At 46.8% G+C, this 17,648-nt stretch overlaps 1 protein-coding gene across 4 annotated transcripts in view; it reads left to right on the top strand.

The window, feature by feature from the left end:
- Positions 1-15,694, top strand: part of LOC129869446 (phosphatidylinositol 3-kinase regulatory subunit gamma-like) — a 352,827-nt gene extending 337,133 nt beyond the window's left edge. For all 4 annotated transcript variants that reach the window (XM_055943873.1, XM_055943872.1, XM_055943874.1 and 1 more), the window contains 5 exons: positions 2,360-2,502; positions 2,987-3,163; positions 3,794-3,868; positions 8,218-8,391; positions 8,998-15,694. In XM_055943873.1, the coding sequence (XP_055799848.1) occupies positions 2,360-2,502; positions 2,987-3,163; positions 3,794-3,868; positions 8,218-8,391; positions 8,998-9,211 (783 nt within the window). In that variant the 3' untranslated portion in view covers positions 9,212-15,694. The remainder of the gene's footprint in view (positions 1-2,359; positions 2,503-2,986; positions 3,164-3,793; positions 3,869-8,217; positions 8,392-8,997) is intronic.
- Positions 15,695-17,648: the final 1,954 nt, after the last annotated feature.

Below are 17,648 nucleotides of genomic sequence, written 5' to 3'. Positions count from 1 at the left end.
AGCACATCATGCTACACTACACTACACCGTTATCACATCATACCACACACTACACTACACCGTTAGCACATCATACCACACACTACACTGTTAGCACATCATACCACACACTACACTGTTAGCACATCATACCACACACTACACTACACCGTTATCACATCATACCACACACTACACCGTTAGCACATCATACCACACACTACACCGTTAGCACATCATACCACACACTACACTACACCGTTAGCACATCATACCACGCACTACACCGTTAGCACATCATACCACACACTACACCATTAGCACATATATATTTACATTACATTTTAGTCATTTAGCAGACGCTCTTATCCAGAGCGACTTACAAATTGGAAAGTTCATACATATTCATCCTGGTCCCCCCGTGGGGAATGAACCCACAACCCTGGCGTTGCAAGCGCCATGCTCTACCAACTGAGCCACACGGGACCACACATCACATCATACCACACACTACACTGTTAGCACATCATACCACACACTACACCACACCATTATCACATCATATCACACACTACACTAGACTGTTAGCACATCATACCACACACTACACCGTTAGCACATCATACTACACACTACACTACACCGTTAGCACATCATACCACACACTGCACTACACCGTTAGCACATCATACCACACACTACACTGTTAGCACATCATACCACACACTACACCATTAGCACATCATACCACGCACTACACCGTTAGCACATCATACCACACACTACACCATTAGCACATCATACCACACACTACACCGTTAGCACATCATACCACACACTACACCGTTAGCACATCATACCACACACTACACCGTTAGCACATCATACCACACACTACACCGTTAGCACATCATACCACACACTACACCGTTAGCACATCATACCACACACTACACTACACCGTTAGCACATCATACCACACACTACACTGTTAGCACATCATACCACACACTACACTACACCGTTAGCACATCATACCACACACTACACCGTTAGCACATCATACCACACACTACACCGTTAGCACATCATACCACACACTACACCGTTAGCACATCATACCACACACTACACCGTTAGCACATCATACCACACACTACACTGTTAGAACATCATACCACACACTACACCGTTAGCACATCATACTACACACTACATTGTTAGCACATCATACCACACACTACACCGTTAGCACATCATACCACACACTACACCGTTAGCACATCATACCACACACTACACCATTAGCACATCATACCACACACTACACCGTTAGCACATCATACCACACACTACACCGTTAGCACATCATACCACACACTACACCGTTAGCACATCATACCACACACTACACCATTAGCACATCATACCACGCACTACACCGTTAGCACATCATACCACACACTACACCATTAGCACATCATACCACACACTACACCGTTAGCACATCATACCACACACTACACCGTTAGCACATCATACCACACACTACACCGTTAGCACATCATACCACACACTACACCGTTAGCACATCATACCAAACACTACACCGTTAGCACATCATACCACACACTACACTACACCGTTAGCACATCATACCACACACTACACTGTTAGCACATCATACCACACACTACACTACACCGTTAGCACATCATACCACACACTACACCGTTAGCACATCATACCACACACTACACCGTTAGCACATCATACCACACACTACACCGTTAGCACATCATACCACACACTACACCGTTAGCACATCATACCACACACTACACCGTTAGCACATCATACCACACACTACACCGTTAGCACATCATACCACACACTACACTGTTAGCACATCATACCACACACTACACCGTTAGCACATCATACTACACACTACACCGTTAGCACATCATACCACACACTACATTGTTAGCACATCATACCACACACTACACCGTTAGCACATCATACCACACACTACACTGTTAGCACATCATACCACACACTACACTGTTAGCACATCATACCACACACTACACCGTTAGCACATCATACCACACACTACACTGTTAGCACATCATACCACACACTACATTGTTAGCACATCATAACACACACTACACTACACTCACTAAACCCAAAACAGACCTAGTAACTACCACCAACTATGCTCTATTTTCGTTCATGATAAAGCAGTAATTATGTCTGTGCCAGGTGAATAAATCGACACGATAGATAGGTAGACTTTATTCATTGGAAGGTTGCAGCATTATTGAGCTGACGAGTGGAAGATTGATGGCCCTGATATTGTGTTAACCCTCAGGAGATTCAGATGAAGAGGACGGCCATCGAGGCCTTCAACGAGACCATCAAGATCTTTGAGGAGCAGTGTCACACACAGGAACGCTACAGCAAGGACTACATGGAGCGCTTCCGCCGGGAGGGCAACGACAAGGAGATTGAGAGGTAGGCGGGGGAGGGGCCTCGGTCTTGCTCAAATTGGAATCCACTCTCTATTTGTCGTCAGGCAACGTATTGTTTGTGTACATATTAGTGGTGTCTGGATTGACCTTAAGGTTTGAACAGAATCTTATGGTGTGGTGGTGATGGACATAGTTATGAATAACGGTAGTAGTAGCACAGTAGTACGCAAACAGTATGCAGTATCCTGACCCATCCTCCTCCCTCTCCTCCTCCCCTCTCCCCCTCTCCTCCCCTACATCTTCTCCTCTTCCTCCTCTCCTCTCCCACTCTCCTTCTCCCCCTCTCCTCCTCCCCTCTCCCCCTCTCCCCCACATCTTCTCCTCTTCCTCCTCCTCCTCTCCTCTCCCACTCTCCTCCTCCCCTTCTCCTCTCCTTCTCCTCCCCCCCCCCTTCTTCTCCTCCACCTCTCCTTTCCCTCTCTTCTCCCTCCCCCCCACCCCTCTCCTCCCTCTTCTCGGTCCTGTAGGATCATGATGAACTATGAGAAGCTAAAGTCTCGTCTGGGTGAGATCCATGACAGTAAGATTAGTCTGGAGCAGGACCTGAAGACCCAGGCTCTGGACAACAGAGAGACTGACAAGAAGATGAACAGCCTCAAACCTGACCTCATCCAGCTCCGCAAAATCAGGGACCAGTACCTGGTGTAAGTTACTCAGACAGGAAAGAGTTAACATAGAGTCACACCAGTACCTGGTGTAAGTTACTCAGACAGGAAAGAGTTAACATAGAGGCACACCAGTACCTGGTGTAAGTTACTCAGACAGGAAAGAGTTAACATAGAGTAACACCAGTGCCTTGGGTAAGTAGTCTATGACGGAGTAAAGAGTTAACATAGAGTCACGCCAGTACCTGGTGTAAGTTACTCAGACAGGAAAGAGTTTACATAGAGTCACACCAGTGCCTTGGGTAAGTAGTCTATGACGGAGTAAAGAGTTAACCCACTGTAAGGTTGTAGTAGGGACCAGTACATTGTGTAAGTAACCCAGACAGCTTAGCTGGAGCTCCTACGGGGTTAACTGGAGAGCTGCCATAATAAGCTTGTGCTTCCTCTTAGCTACAGCAGACTCTCTGTAGGGAAGTCCCTGGGCTGCCTGGGGATAGAAAGGCCATGGCTTCTAGGAATCCTGCAATAGCATTACCTAGCATTACCAGGCCTACCTCGTTTCTATACATAGACTTCTTCAGAAGGGTTGTGGGAGTGCTACTAATTAAATACGTTTTGTCATCTGTTCTGTTAAATGGAGGAATGACGTGCATAACTCTCTCTCTGCAGCTGGCTTAATCACAAAGGAGTGCGTCAGAAACGAATTAATGAGTGGCTGGGGATCAAGAACGAGAACACAGATGAGTAAGTGTTCAGAGCCCAGCCTCACGGCCTCACAGCTTCACGGCCTCACAGCCCCCCAACCTCACAGCCTCCGAGCTTCACGGCCCCCCAGCTTCACCGCCTCACGGCCTCCCCGCCTCGCGGCCTCCCAGCTTCACAGCCTCACAGCCCCCCAACCTCACAGTCTCCGAGCTTCACGGCCCCCCAGCCTCGCGGCCTCCCAGCTTCACAGCCTCACAGCCCCCCAACCTCACAGCCTCCGAGCTTCACGGCCCCCCAGCTTCACCGCCTCGCGGCCTCCCAGCTTCGCAGCCTCACAGCCCCCCAACCTCACAGCCTCCGAGCTTCACGGCCCCCCAGCTTCGCCGCCTCAAGGCCTCACATTCCCCCAGCTTCACAGTCCCCCAGACTCACAGCTCTCCAGCCTCACGGCCTCCCAGCCTCATGGCCTCCCAGTCTTCACGGCCTCACCGCCTCAAGGCTTCACAGCCCACCAGCTTCACAGCCCACCACCTTCACACCCTCCCAGCTTCACGGACCCCCAGACTCACAGCTCCCCAGCCTCACAGCCTCCCAGCTTCACAGCACCCCAGGCTTACGGTCTCACAGCCCCCCAGCTTCACAGCCCCCCCAGCCTTACGGCCTCACAGCCCCCAGCTTCATGGCCTCACAGCCTCATGGTCTCACAGTCTCCCAGCTTCACAGCCCCCCAACCTCACAGCCCCCCAGGTTCACAGACTCCCAGCCCCCCAACCTCACAGCCTCCCAGCTTCAAAGCCCCCCAGCCTCACAGCCCCCCAGGTTCACATCCTCCCAGCCTCACAGCCCCCCAACCTCACATCCCCCCAGCTTCACAGTCCCCAAACCTCACAGCCCCCCAGCCTCACAGCCCCCCAGGTTCACATCCTCCCAGCCTCACAGCCCCCCAACCTCACAACCCCCCAGCTTCACAGCCCTCCAACCTCACAGCCCCCCAGCTTCACAGCCTCACAGCCCCCCAATCTCACAGCTTCCCAGTCCCCCAACCTCACAGCCCCCCAGCCTCACAGCCTCCCAGCTTCACAGCCCCCCAGCTTCACATCCTCACAGCACCCCAGGTTCACAGCCCCCCAGCTTCACAGCCCCCCCAGCCTTACGGCCCCACAGCCCCCAGCTTCATGGCCTCACAGCCTCATGGTCTCACAGTCTCCCAGCTTCACAGCCCCCCAACCTCACAGCCCCCCAGGTTCACAGACTCCCAGCCCCCCAACCTCACAGCCTCCCAGCTTCAAAGCCCCCCAGCCTCACAGCCCCCCAGGTTCACATCCTCCCAGCCTCACAGCCCCCCAACCTCACATCCCCCCAGCTTCACAGTCCCCAAACCTCACAGCCCCCCAGCCTCACAGCCCCCCAGGTTCACATCCTCCCAGCCTCACAGCCCCCCAACCTCACAACCCCCCAGCTTCACAGCCCTCCAACCTCACAGCCCCCCAGCTTCACAGCCTCACAGCCCCCCAATCTCACAGCTTCCCAGTCCCCCAACCTCACAGCCCCCCAGCCTCACAGCCTCCCAGCTTCACAGCCCCCCAGCTTCACATCCTCACAGCACCCCAGGTTCACAGCCCCCCAGCTTCACAGCCCCCCCAGCCTTACGGCCCCACAGCCCCCAGCTTCATGGCCTCACAGCCTCATGGTCTCACAGTCTCCCAGCTTCACAGCCCCCCAACCTCACAGCCCCCCAGGTTCACAGACTCCCAGCCCCCCAACCTCACAGCCTCCCAGCTTCAAAGCCCCCCAGCCTCACAGCCCCCCAGGTTCACATCCTCCCAGCCTCACAGCCCCCCAACCTCACATCCCCCCAGCTTCACAGTCCCCAAACCTCACAGCCCCCCAGCCTCACAGCCCCCCCAGGTTCACATCCTCCCAGCCTCACAGCCCCCCAACCTCACAACCCCCCAGCTTCACAGCCCTCCAACCTCACAGCCCCCCAGCTTCACAGCCTCACAGCCCCCCAATCTCACAGCTTCCCAGTCCCCCAACCTCACAGCCCCCCAGCCTCACAGCCTCCCAGCTTCACAGCCCCCCAGCTTCACATACTCACAGCACCCCAGGTTCACAGCCTCCCAGCTTCACAGCCCCCCAGCTTCACATCCTCACAGCACCCCAGGTTCACAGCCTCCCAGCTTCACAGCCCCCCAACCTTACAGCCCCGCAGCCTCACAGCCTCCCAGCTTCACAACCCCCCAGCTTCACAGCCTCACAGCCCCCCAGGTTCACAGCCTCCCAGCCTCACAACCCTCCAATCTCACAGCCCCCCAGCTTCACAGCCTCACAGCCCTCCAACCTCACAGCCCCCCAGCTTCACAGCCTCACAGCCCCCCAATCTCACAGCTCCCCAATCTCACAGCCCCCCAATCTCACAGCTCCCCAATCTCACAGCCCCCCAACCTCACAGCCCTCCAACCTCACAGCCCTCCAACCTCACAGCCCTCCAACCTCACAGCCCCCAACCTCACAGCCCTCCAACCTCACAGCCTCCCAGCTTCACAGCCTCACAGCCTCACAACCCCCCAACCTCACAGCCTCACACTGCAAGGCTCATTCTGCAAGGCTCATTCTATCTCTAATGTAGACATACTGTAGTGATCTACTTCACATTGGCATTGCTCATTCCCAATAGTCATCTCTTCACTATACTCATGTTGGAGGAATGTACAGTGCATTCGGAAAGTATTCAGACCCCTTGACTTTTTCCACATTTTGTTACGTTACAGCCTTATTCTAAAATGTATTAAATCTTTTTTTTCCCTCATCAATCAACACACAATACCCCATAAGGACAAAGCAAAAACAGGTTTTTAGATTTTTTTGCGAAGATATTTATATATAAAAAAAAAGATGTGACATTTACATAAGTATTCCGACCCTTTAGTCAGTACTTTGTTGAAGCACCTTCGGCAGTGATTACAGCCTTGATTCTTCGGGGGTATGATGCTACAAGCGTGGCACACCTGTATTTGGGGAGTTTCTCCCATTCTTCTCTGCAGATCCTCACAAGTTCTGTCAGGTTGGATGGGGAGCGTTGCTGCGCAGCTATTTTCAGGTCTCTCCAGGGATGTTCGATCAAGTCCAGGCTCTGGCTAGTCCACTCAAGGACATTAAGAGATTTCTCCCGAAGCCACTCCTGCGTTCTCTTGGCTGTGTACTTAGGGTTGTTGTCCTGTTGGAAGGTGAACCTTCACCCCAGTCTGAGGTACTGAGCGCTCTGGAGCAGGTTTTCATCAAGGATCTCTCTACTTTGCTCCATTCATCTTTCCCTCCATCCTAACTAGTGTCCCAGTCCCTGCCGCTGAAAAACATCCCACAGCATGATGCTGCCACCACCATGCTTCACCGTAGCGATGGTGCCAGTTTTCCTCCGGACGTGATGTTGGCATTCAGGCCAAAGAGTTCGATCATGGTTTCATCAGACCAGAGAATCTTGTTTCTTATGGTCAGAGTCCTTTAGGTGCCTTTTGGCAAACTCCAAGCGGGCTGTCATGTGCCTTTTACTGAGGAGTGGCTTCAGTCTAGCCACTCTACCATAAAGGCCTGATTGGTGGAGAGCTGGTTGTCCTTCTGGAAGGTTCTCCCATTTCCACAGAGGAACTCAGGTTCTTGGTCACATCCCTGACCAAGGCCCTTCTCCTCCGATTGCTCAGTTTGGCCGGTCAGCCAGTTCTAGATAAGAGTCTTGGTGGTTCCAAACTTCTTCCATGTAAGAATGATGAGGCCACTGTGTTCTTTGACCTTTAATGCTGCAGAAATGTTTTGGTACCCTTCCCCAGATCTGTGCCTCGACACAATCCTGTCTCGGAGCTCTATGGACAATTACTTCAACCTCATGGCTTGGTTTTTGCTCTGACATGCACTGTCAACTGTGGAACCTTATATAGACAGGTGTGTGCCTTTCCAAATCATGTACAATCAATTGAATTTACCACAGGTGGACTCCAATCAAGTTGTAGAAACATCTCAAGGATGATCAATGGAAACAGGATGCACCTGAGCTCAATTTCAAGTCTTACAGCAAAGGGTCTGAATATTTATGTATTTAAGGTATTTCTTTTTAGAAATTTGCTAACATTTCTAAAAACCTGTTTTCGCTTTGTCATTATGGGGTATTGTGTATAGATTGATGAGGAAAACAAATATTTTAACATTATAGAATAAGGCTGCAACATAACAAAATGTGTCAAAGGGGGAAGGGGTCTGAATACCTTCCAAATGCCCTGTAGATCTGAGGCAAACATTCTCATTTGATATTTTGTCTACATCATAAATCCATCAACTAAAATGAATCCCCGCTAAACCCTATGCTTGTCTCTTTCCCCTGTCTCCTGTGTTTGTAGAGGGTACTTTGTCAGTACAGAGGAGGATGACAACCTGCCACACTATGATGAAAAGACCTGGTTTGTAGGAGACCTGAACAGAACCCAGTCTGAAGACCTCCTACTGGGCAAACCTGACGGAGCTTTCCTCATTAGAGAGAGTAGCAAGAAAGGCTGCTATGCATGCTCCGTAGTGTAAGTACTAAAGTCTATACTAGCTATGCATGCTCCGTAGTGTAAGTACTGAAGTCTATACTAGCTATGCATGCTCCGTAGTGTAAGTACTGAAGTCTATACTAGCTATGCATGCTCCGTAGTGTAAGTACTGAAGTCTATACTAGCTATGCATGCTCCGTAGTGTAAGTACTGAAGTCTATACTAGCTATGCATGCTCCGTAGTGTAAGTACTGAAGTCTATACTAGCTATGCATGCTCCGTAGTGTAAGTACTGAAGTCTATACTAGCTATGCATGCTCCGTAGTGTAAGTACTAAAGTCTATACTAGCTATGCAGGCTCCGTAGTGTAAGTACTAAAGTCTATACTAGCTATGCATGCTCCGTAGTGTAAGTACTAAAGTCTATACTAGCTATGCATACGCCATAGTGTAAGTGTCTCAATATTTACTAGTGAATGTGTCTCTGTACTGATGATGTACCATGGTAATTGTTTCTAAGGTGTGGTAGTTCAATAATGTTATGTGAGTGTGTGAAAAACTGCTGTTATATAAGCAGGTGTCCATGTCCAACTGCTCTGTTTTCAGTTAGACTAGTACTAACACCTCCTCTCTGTCGTCTCTGCAGTGTGGAGGGTGAGGTGAAGCACTGTGTGATTTTCAGCACACCGAAGGGCTATGGCTTCGCTGAACCTTACAACCTGTACAGCTCTCTGAAAGACCTGGTCCTGCACTACCACCAGACCTCCCTGGTCCAGCACAACGACTCCCTCAACGTCCGCCTGGCCTACCCTGTCTACACACAGATGCCCTCCTCCTCCGGCCCTTCCCCACGGAGATGAGCCCCCCCCCAGAGCCCCAACAGACTACCTACCCTACCTACCCAGCCCCAGGAGGGATGAGGGGACTGGGGGATGGGGTTGGGGGGTACAGGGGTCAGCCTCATAATCCAAACTAGGACCCAGAACCTGAGAAAAACACCTGAGAGAGGGAAATAAAGCAACATAAAGACTTGCTGCAACACACACGTCAGCCACCTTGGAGTTATATATATTTTTACTAGAACAATTGGAGGGCATTCTTTGTAAAGACTGCTTGATTTGCACAAGGAAGTTTTAAATGTTTGTGAATGTGAAAAAACGGAAGGAAAGGAGAAGAGCCGAGTTTCAGGTGACCTAAACTCCAGCCGGGACTCTTTTACAGAAGATCATCACCATGAAAACATCCCATTCTACGGCTTGGTTTCCCGTCGTCCGTCTGTTGCCCAAATGATTATTTTATTTTATTTCATTCCTTTTTCTTTTTTTGCAGAGTTTGTTTTCTTAATTTTTTTCATTTGGACAATTTATTTTGTTTACTGCTTATTTGCTAAGTGCAAGAGATGATGATGATGATGATGATGATGATGATGATGATGATGATGTCGAGTGTTCTCTGTCCCTCTCCGTATGAGAAGCAAAAATAATGTAGCATAACAAATGAAGGACAGTTGTTCAGAGTGTTCCTCCATATAGACTGCTGCTGAAGGGTTGGGGGGAGGGGATGGGAGGAGAGGAGAGGAGAGGAGAGGAGAGGAGAGGAGAGGAGAGGAGAGAGAATGGGGAGGATGATAGAAGCAGACAGTGGAAGAGGGGGAAGAGTCGAAAGGGGCCACATGCGGGAGTAAAAAAAGGTTTTGTAGTCTTAAAAGAAAAAAGCTTGCTTTTATATTAAGCAGAGATGGAGAGTGAGTTTGTTTTCTTGCTTGGCTGGATCCTATTTCCTTTGACACATTGTAAGTTACGGTAACGTTACAATCACGATGTTACAGTCCGTACAGAGACCAAAGTTGGCGTGAGGAGAGAAAAGTCCACCATTGTGTTTTTATTAGTCTGTATGAATGGAGAAGAGACAATAGAGTGCTTGCTTTGTTTGATACCACACATACAGCAGAGTTTTGGGCCAGTGTTCGTCCACTATACTGAAAGGTTTGGATTAAACCAAATGGTACGCACAGACAGAGTTGGTCGATGGGTTTGACCGTCTGGATTCACGTCGAGTTAGAAGCACTTATCTAAGAGGAAAGCCCAGGCAAGGACGCACCGTACGGTCTGACACCAGAAACAAACAACCTTAGAACCTGAAAGACGTTTTATGTGTGGTTTTAAAATAAGAAATGGTGTATGTATGTGCTAAAGTCTGTTTAAAACAAACAGGGACTTGTTGTTTTGGTTCCAGAACATTTGAGATAATAAGCTTTGATCTGGAAGCAGGTAGGGGCGGTGGGTTCCAAGCTGACGACACATGCTTTACGTGATGATGAGGACGATTAAAACTTGAAGAACGTGCAATCCAACATTGTATTAGGATTATGTAGGTTAGCAGTCACCCGGAGAGCTGAACTAACCCAGCTCCCAGACAGACTCACAGGACAGATAATCAAAGTGCACAGTGAAGCTTTTGAAGAGCGAATTATTTTAAAAACATAAAATATTTTTGGGTGTGTTTCACTCAAACTTCATACCCGGTGCTTGACTTTATAACCAGTGGAAACATTTTTAAAAAATAAATAAAAAGAAAACCATTATAACATTGTACAATAAACATTGACAAAATGACAAACAAAACCACAATCTGCAATTTCCAGTATATTCAGTCACCTCTACTTCCTGATATGAAACTTTCTATTCTGATTGGCTGTTGTTGTTTGTCTACTGTTTTACCGTTGGCTTTCCTTGCTGCCTATCCAATGAGCCATCTCTGAGACAGACAATGGGCAAGTGTGGGGGGGGTCCTGTCTCTCCCCGACAGTTGTCCCCTCTCTGACTGTGTTAACCTCAGGCCCTATTAGAAGGCCTTGTTGACAGGAGTGGGTAGTGCAGCAGCGGGAGGGTTGATTTTGTTCTCAGGGTCACTAAGACAGCTGTTGTAAATGGGACAAGCTCAGCCCTTGTTTACAACTATGAGGAGCAAGCCCCCTCCAAATTTCTGCCTCTTACTGTGCTCTATTGGGGTAAAGACACCACTCCAGCAGCAACACTGTGAGTGTAGTAAGGCCCACTACCAAATTTGATCGAACAGATAGTTACACATAAAAATGTTTTTTCAAATAAGTAGCTCTTGTCACATTTTGAAAACACACGCTCGTTACAAAGTCAGACTGCACCTGTCTATCGTCTGCAAGGTCTTTACTGAACTACCAGTGTAAACCAGTATGGTGAAGGGGTCACACCAGTGAGAACCAGTATGGTGAAGGGGTCACACCAGTGAGAACCAGTATGGTGAAGGGGTCACACCAGTGAGAACCAGTATGATGAAGGGGTCACACCAGTGAGAACCAGTATGGTGAAGGGGTCACACCAGTGACAACCAGTATGGTGAAGGGGTCACACCAGTGACAACCAGTATGGTGAAGGGGTCACACCAGTGAGAACCAGTATGGTGAAGGGGTCACACCAGTGTAAACCAGTATGGTGAAGGGGTCACACCAGTGACAACCAGTATAGTGAAGGGGTCACACCAGTGTAAACCAGTATGGTGAAGGGGTCACACCAGTGTAAACCAGTATGGTGAAGGGGTCACACCAGTGACAACCAGTATGGTGAAGGGGTCACACCAGTGAGAACCAGTACACTCTTAAAAAGAAAGGTGCTATCTAGAACCTAAAAGGGTTCTTCGGTTTTCCCCATAAGAGAACACTTTGAAGGACCCTATTTGGTTCCAGGTAGAACCTTTTTGGTTCCAGGTAGAACCCTTTTGGTTCTAGGCTAACCCTTTTGGGTTCCATGTAGAACACTTTCCACAGAGTGTTTTACATAGAACCCAAAAGGGTTCTACCTTGAACCAAAAGGGGCTTATCCTATGAGGACAGCCGAAAAACCTTTTGGAACCCTTTTTTCTAAGAGTGTATGGTGAAGGGGTCAAACTAATGTAATCCAGTATGATGAAGGGGTCAAACTAATGTAATCCAGTATGATGAAGGGGTCAAACTAATGGAAACCAGTATGGTGAAGGGGTCAAACTAATGTAATCCAGTATGGTGAAGGGTTCACACCAGTGGAAACCAGTATGGTGAAGGAGTCAAACTAATGGAAACCAGTATGGTGAAGGGGTCAAACTAATGTAATCCAGTATGGTGAAGGGGTCAAACCCATGTAATCCAGTATGATGAAGGGCTCAAACCAATGTAATCCAGTATGGTGAAGGGGTCAAACTAATGGAAACCAGTATGGTGAAGGGGTCAAACCAATGGAAACCAGTATGATGAAGGGGTCAAACTAATGGAAACCAGTATGGTGAAGGGGTCAAACTAATGGAAACCAGTATGGTGAAGGGGTCAAACTAATGGAAACCAGTATGGTGAAGGGGTCACACCAGTGAGAACCAGTATGGTGAAGGGGTCAAACCAATGGAAACCAGTATGATGAAGGGGTCAAACTAATGGAAACCAGTATGGTGAAGGGGTCACACCAGTGGAAACCAGTATGGTGAAGGGGTCAAACTAATGGAATCCAGTATGGTGAAGGGGTCACACCAGTGGAAACCAGTATGGTGAAGGGGTCAAACTAATGGAAACCAGTATGGTGAAGGGGTCAAACTAATGTAATCCAGTATGGTGAAGGGGTCAAACCAATGGAAACCAGTATGATGAAGGGGTCACACCAGTGGAAACCAGTATGGTGAAGGGGTCACACCAGTGGAAACCAGTATGGTGAAGGGGTCAAACCAATGGAAACCAGTATGATGAAGGGGTCAAACTAATGGAAACCAGTATGGTGAAGGGGTCACACCAGTGGAAACCAGTATGGTGAAGGGGTCAAACTAATGGAATCCAGTATGGTGAAGGGGTCACACCAGTGGAAACCAGTATGGTGAAGGGGTCAAACTAATGGAAACCAGTATGGTGAAGGGGTCAAACTAATGGAAACCAGTATGGTGAAGGGGTCAAACTAATGGAAACCAGTATGGTGAAGGGGTCAAACTAATGGAAACCAGTATGGTGAAGGGGTCAAACCAATGGAAACCAGTATGATGAAGGGGTCACACCAGTGGAAACCAGTATGGTGAAAGGGTCACACCAGTGGAAACCAGTATGGTGAAGGGGTCAAACTAATGGAATCCAGTATGGTGAAGGGGTCACACCAGTGGAAACCAGTATGGTGAAGGGGTCAAACTAATGGAAACCAGTATGTTGAAGGGGTCAAACTAATGGAAACCAGTATGGTTGAGAGCGTTAGTGTAAGAACGAGGAGGAGCGTTAAGGCCATCTAGCTTTGTGGTGGTGGAGTGTAACCATCATGTTGAATAAATGAATGACTGATGCAGCCTTGGTAGTAGCTAGTCCTCCCTCCCTGCTGAGTATCTCCTCCACCACAGCACCTAACCTTTGAGCCAATCACCTTTATCTACCCTACATCCCACCCCCTTCAATGCCCTTGGAGTAGTGCCCTAAGATAAGCCAGAGGAGCCACAGGAGGAGCTGAAAGCCCTTGATAGGGAACACATGCCTGGGGGGAGGGGAGAGGCATGACACACTCCCTCTAAAGACTAGAGAGCCACTCCTAGGGACGGGGGTGATATGGTGTACTGGGGGAATGAAGGGACTTAGAGTTTATGTTGAATGTACTACCGGATCAGGCTGTTCTGGTAGATGCACGTTTGTTTGTGTCTCGTCGTCCTTGTTTTTTGGCAAGGACCCTCAGGCAGGATGCTAGGCTACCCTTTTGCTACATAACAGTTTCATAACAAAACCCAATTTAATATCTAGACTGGTAAAACCATGTTTGACAACACCCAGCCAGTAAGCTAGACCTGGTGTCTTTAATTATAATGGTGTCTATTTGGTTCTAATGGTGTCTATTCATTATAATGGTGTCTATATGGTTCTAATGGTATCAATTAATTTTTATGGTATCTATCTGGTTCTAATGGTGTCTATTCATTATAATGGTGTCTATCTGTTTCTAATGGTGTCTATTCATTATAATGGTATCTATATGTTTCTTATGGTGTCTATTCATTATAATGGTATCTATCTGGTTCTAATGGTGTCTATTAATTATAATGGTGTCCATCTCCTGCTCAGTGGCCCTGCTTTGCTAGGTTTGTCCATGAGGCTTTCCGTAGTTCTAGAGCCCCTGCGTATCTTCACTTCAGTCTCCTCTCCTACCTTATCCTCCACCATGGTTTGAAGGTTGTTATTTGGTTGACTTTTGGTTTGGTTTTTACTGGGAGCCTTATAGGCCTCTGGCTCTATTACTTGAACTGTTGCATCGCTCACTGTTGAATGTCTTTATAATGAAATATATATATAAATATATGAAAGAAAATATCTGTTTTGTTGTTCTATGGCGAACAGGACTGGGTTGACTTTTAAAGATATATAATTAGACATGTCTATGTCACAGAAATCATATGAAGCTTCTTTGCAAGGAGGGAAGGAAGGAGTTGCTCTGTGAACTTTCTCAGATCATGTTTGTTGATGAGAGTTTGATATTGCACACATCACTCTTTAGAGAAGGCATATTGCATCTTAAATGGTGCCCTATTCCCTATATAGTCCACAACTTCTGGTCAAAAGTAGTGTTCTAGGGAATACTGTCTCATCTTAAGTCGCCATTTTCTGCAGTAAGACAAAGCATTTCTCATACTCATCTATGATGCTAAATATTTACTTTTATTTCCTTCTTCTTGATTTAGTCGTGTTGTTCCTCTATAGTTTCCCTCTGTATACTTCCCCCTGGCATTGAGACCAAAGATTTCAGTTGACTTCATATTTAGCCTTTAGATATTGATAGTTTCGAAAGGGATGTCTGTTTCCATGTTTTATATTATTTCCATTGTATTGCTTGCAAAAGAATGCAGAAGTTAATATGGTACAGTAGCTAGCTAGCATTTAGGTTGTCAGAGTGAGTGAGTGTCCCGTATAGTTAGCTAGCATCCCCCTCTTGGTGATAATGCTAATTATCAGTAACAGTAATTATCATGAAGTATGGTAATAATCAATTAATGGGGATAGATGTTCCTCTGTGATATTTGAGGTATAGGATCTATACTAAAGGACATTGATTTGGCTGTCCTCACTAAGTAGTGTGGTTGAGGATAGTTTGCCTCGCAGTCTTTTGTGTATTTAAATTAGACCTATTGTTTTCTCCACTTTGAAGGCAAGGAGAGATACAGGCAGATTCATTCGTAAGCCAGGGTTTTATTTTGCTGGTTAACCAGGTTTCTCTCCACACTCGTGATGTGAGTGGGTTCATCGGTCCATTTTACTATGCGTGTCATTGGTGTGATTCCTCTTTTAGTTTTGTTAAGGTTGTAAAGACCTCTTAACTTCACCAAAAACACTCCCTATGTCTGTCTCTTGTTTTCTCACAACACAGTCATATATTTGCACACGTTGATCCAGTCGGAGAGATGGTTGCGCTCTCTCCCTCTCAGCTTTGAAAGGTGTATATGAGACAAGTACAATGACTTTCTCCCTGTCCAGTGGTTTGTCTTAAGAGAATAAGTGATTGTCAGTCTCTGCAGGACAGAAAGCAGCTTTTCCTTTTTTTGTTCTTTCACTCCAGAACTCATGCAATATTCCTTTCCTTTACTATCAAGGGTTAGGGGTCAGGGGCCAGGGACAGAGGAGTGATGCTGAGATGTGTTTATGAGAGAACGCCACCTGTGTGTTTCTATTGAACCACGGTCAGTGGGTTTTTTCTTGGGGGGGGGGGGGGGGGGGCAAGATGTGCTGCACATACTATGAGACTTTGGGAGGGAAATACATTTCTAAGGGTTTGGAAGGGGGGCCGAACCAAAATATATATGTTACCCACGTTTACTTTTTGACTGTTTTAACAGTTTTCTGTGTGAAAACCAAACACTAAGTTGGAGTACAGGTACAGGGCCATGCAGGCTTAGGTTTCCTAGAGTACCCCAGGACTGTTATGTAGCTATAATGTCTGTTGTTCTTCTTGTTGCCCTCAAGTAGTTCTGCAAAGTTTTATTTGCAGCCAGCAGCCAGTGGGGTTTGAATATGTTGAGATTCTCACTCGGAGTCTTCTGTGTTCTTGCCACTGTTATCTGATCACAATACCCAGCACAGCTTCAAGGAGTACAGCTTATAAAAAAATTATCATTTCAAAAGAAAATAGAAGGAAAAAAACAGTTTTGAAGAAAATAAAAGTGTATATGACTGTGTCCCTATTCCCTCTTTTGACGTACAGATCCAGCATGCATCTTGGGTACTATTGACTGTTGTTTTTGTGTACAAAAGAAGACAAAAAGAAAAAAAAGTTTAAAAAAATCAACTGTTATTTGTCTGTTTATGGTGTATTCAGATCTGAATCTAGCTAACTACACAGGTCACTGCTTCCAGCTGAACCAAGTTCTAGTCCTACTATTGTCAGTTGTATAACATTATAACTATGTAATACTGAGAAAGAGGAACTGCACAGCAATACAAAATGTGTGTTTATTATTGTTTGCTTGACAACTGTCTCTCCATATTACAATTTCTGTCAATGTTTGAGACATACATTCAGGACAATATGATATGCTTTGAATGTTTGACCTGTAAAGCGTTTATTGCGTGGCTTACAGTACACAACTTACTCACGCAATCCAACAGCGATTCTTATTATTTCACAGACTGTTGGCAGCATTTTGTAACTCCAGCAGTTTGTGTTATGCAGGCCAATGCTTAGACACAATATCAGCAATAAGATATTCAACTCTTTCATTAAGATAATTACTGACACTAATGACTGCTATATAATTGTGTGTTTCTGCACCGACATTGGTGTTGTTGCATGTGGATGGTCATAGTGATGTCTTCCTCTCCCACTTTGAGCGGTTCTATACTCTGCAGCCCATTCAAACAGAGACCTCTTTCTCAGGATTACACGTCATCATACAAACCTTGCTTCTGGCTTCTATGGGTATTTCTGTCTTCATTTACGTTGGTTTAATTCCATCACAGTACACTACTTTACTTTGCAATAGTTTGTATAGGTTGTAAAATCTCAATTTCTTATGAGCTCAACTCATGTACGTTATCAATGGAACTCCACCATATTCATTTCTCTGGCAGAATAAAGATAACATTTTGTTGAAACGCCGTGTTGCCTCTGTAATGTGTTGTGGGTCAAAGGGGAATGAATGGGGATCACCAGATCAACATTACCGTTTCAACCTGCTCACTGACACTGGGCTTTAAGGATCATTTGCAGGTATATTTTCATTTCATGCATCTTGCCAGCAGGTTAACGTTAGCCACCTAACAAGAATTCGTAACATATCGTACGTTTCTCA

This window comes from Salvelinus fontinalis, chromosome 14, assembly GCF_029448725.1.
Source record: "Salvelinus fontinalis isolate EN_2023a chromosome 14, ASM2944872v1, whole genome shotgun sequence".
NCBI lineage: Eukaryota > Metazoa > Chordata > Actinopteri > Salmoniformes > Salmonidae > Salvelinus > Salvelinus fontinalis.
The sequence above is the reverse complement of the archived record's forward strand: the minus strand, read 5'-3'. Positions and strand labels throughout refer to the sequence as shown.